The sequence below is a fragment of the Asparagus officinalis genome, unplaced genomic scaffold (assembly GCF_001876935.1).
Source record: "Asparagus officinalis unplaced genomic scaffold, Aspof.V1 AsparagusV1_Un3, whole genome shotgun sequence".
NCBI classification, from domain to species: domain Eukaryota; kingdom Viridiplantae; phylum Streptophyta; class Magnoliopsida; order Asparagales; family Asparagaceae; genus Asparagus; species Asparagus officinalis.
Window position 1 is genome coordinate 1 of NW_017972269.1, and position 2500 is coordinate 2500.

Here is a 2500-nt window from a genome sequence, read left to right on the forward strand (position 1 = left end):
AAAAACAGAGAGAATTAATCTGGGTTTGCATTTTTTATTATTATTCCTCTTTTTCCTTAGGGGGCGGGGAGGCGGTAGGGGGAATAGTGGGGGGGCTGTGAATATTAACCCTATAATTGCTCTAAATCTGATTGTGATTTATTTGTCATACACTTGCAATTCTAGGGTACTCTTATATCATCAAGATTTTTATAGGTGTTTGTATGCAAATCAATTTTTTATTTGTGATATTTTTATATAATTGTTTTTTAGGACACGGATTTAACAGATGTAACTTCGACTGATATGCAATTTCTAGGCTTAGGATTATACAGTAATAACAATGTCGGATCCATGATGGCCAATTTCTTCGTCTCAAATGCCAATTGGAAAGGAACATGAAAGAACATGGAAGAAGAATAAAAAAGGAATTAGTTTTTTTTTTAATTAGGAATGCTCTTTTATATACTTTTTAAAAAAAGGATTTCACACTCAAGATGGCAACACATCTAGAAAACCATAATTTTTTCGTAAACATCTTCATTATATTTATCTAAAAAAATTAGTTCTTATATACTTACTTATCAAGAAATTAGTCTTCAATAAGCAAGAATCTAATGGTACTAGGTAAAGTTTTCCTAACAATTAAAATCCAAAAAGATTCTTAATCAATCAAAATTCCTAAATAATAATTTGCTTTTTATAGACACGGCTGCATGAAAATTTACTAGAATAAAAAATATAATAAAAGAAGGTTCGGTCATCCTCTCTTTTTTCTTCTTCAGTCTTTGCCACTTCTAATAACTAAACACTGGAATGCATCAGAATCTAAAGATCAACGCCGTATGCGAGCACAAGAAATCAACATACAAAAATGAAAGGGCGTCATCTTTGCAAATCAATTATTCAATTCTGCATTTGGTGATTCACTGATTCCTCATTACAAGTTTTTAGACAACTATTAGGTTAAGACTTTTCCTATAGAAACAAATACCAAAAATCCAATGGTGGATCCAGAATATTTTTCTTTAGGGGCGGGCAATAACTATCTATTTACTATAAAAATAAAAATGTAATATTATAAAACCATAGTACCCGTCGGGAATGCACTCGGTTCACCTTATAGATCCATTGGACCTATTTGACTTTTGATTGTTGAAAAGTTAAATGAGCTTTTACTTTCCAATGGGCTAATTTAATTTGCAACTAACTTATTTAGTATTTTTAGATACATAGGGGGTGTAACTTTTAAAATTTGTAAGGGGATATGTTGTAACTATTCAAGGACTTACATGCATTTTATAAATCCACACATGACAAGAGCAGTAGTAAGAAAAAGAAGATGAGAAAGACTGAAGTGGTCATATCATTTAAGATGGTTTGGAGGGTTGACTGGGTTGTTGTTTTTTTCCCCTTTGCTAAGCAGCTACGAAGTTGATTTAAGAAATGTATTGCGCAGGTTGATTCAAATAAATAGTTCGGTGTTGACTAATAAATCAAACGTTAAACTGCAAGACAAACTAAAATAAGGGTAAATTTCACAACCCCCAAAAAAATCACTTTTGGGGGTGAAACCCCTGAACATTTTTTCCCACAAAACCCCTGAACTTTGAGGTGTCTCACAAAACCGCCCTAAACTTTTAAATTTTCCCTGTGGATCCCCCTAACCGTGTTAGTGGTGACGCCAGCCATTTGTCTTTTTCCAAATAACTACTTGTTGATCCATTAGCACTATTAGGGGTTCTGTAGGGAACTTCGAAAGTATAAGGGGATTTTGTTAGACACCCTAAAGTTTTGAGTGGTGGAAAAAAGAAGTTCAAGGGGGTTCGCGGGAAACCCCCAAATTTTTTTGTGAAATTCACCCTTAAACAAAGGCATGCATACGGGCATAGCACAATTCAACCAAATAGTAAACGGCAAGAATAAAAAAAAGTGGAGACAGAAGTATGCCTTGATTTTGTCAACAGCGTCTTCTTTCATTGCGTTTATGGTGTGGGTAGCTCCAAGAGCTCTTGCATTTGCAAGTTTTTCATCAACAACATCAACTGCAATGACCTCCGCAGCACCAAATGCCCGTGCAATCTGTAAACAACTGCATCAAACAATTTAAAAAGATGAGAACACCATGAAAAAAGAACAGAAAACTACGCAGAAAGACACAAGAATTAGCTATATCACAATCAAGATTCATGTACTAAATTTTTTTAATCCTAACATCAAAACAATTCCTGTTAAGCATAATCATAACTAACATCCTTAATCCAGATCTGAAAGCATCATAGATGGACCATGGTTATTTTGATAACGTGATGGGAACTCAATCAATTCCGAATAAAACCAAATTGAAGATTAGGACTCAAATTTATACTAGAAAAACAAGACAGGTGAACATTTCTACAAACTGATATCACCATAAACACATAAAAATATGACCTATGCATTTCAGCGGTGGAGCCAAGATATTTTTCGGGGGGCTAAACCACAGTGAGCATACATCAATAAAAAAATAAAATACGACAAT

General features: G+C 33.8%; 1 protein-coding gene across 1 annotated transcript in view; it reads right to left on the reverse strand.

Annotated features, from left to right (window-relative positions):
* Positions 1 to 1698: 1698 nt before the first annotated feature.
* Positions 1699 to 2500, reverse strand: part of LOC109827034 (alcohol dehydrogenase 1B) — a 20304-nt gene continuing 19502 nt past the window's right edge. Inside the window, exon 6 of the mRNA XM_020394002.1 lies at positions 1699 to 2071. Coding sequence (XP_020249591.1) covers positions 1714 to 2071 — 358 coding nt within the window. The 3' untranslated portion in view covers positions 1699 to 1713. The remainder of the gene's footprint in view (positions 2072 to 2500) is intronic.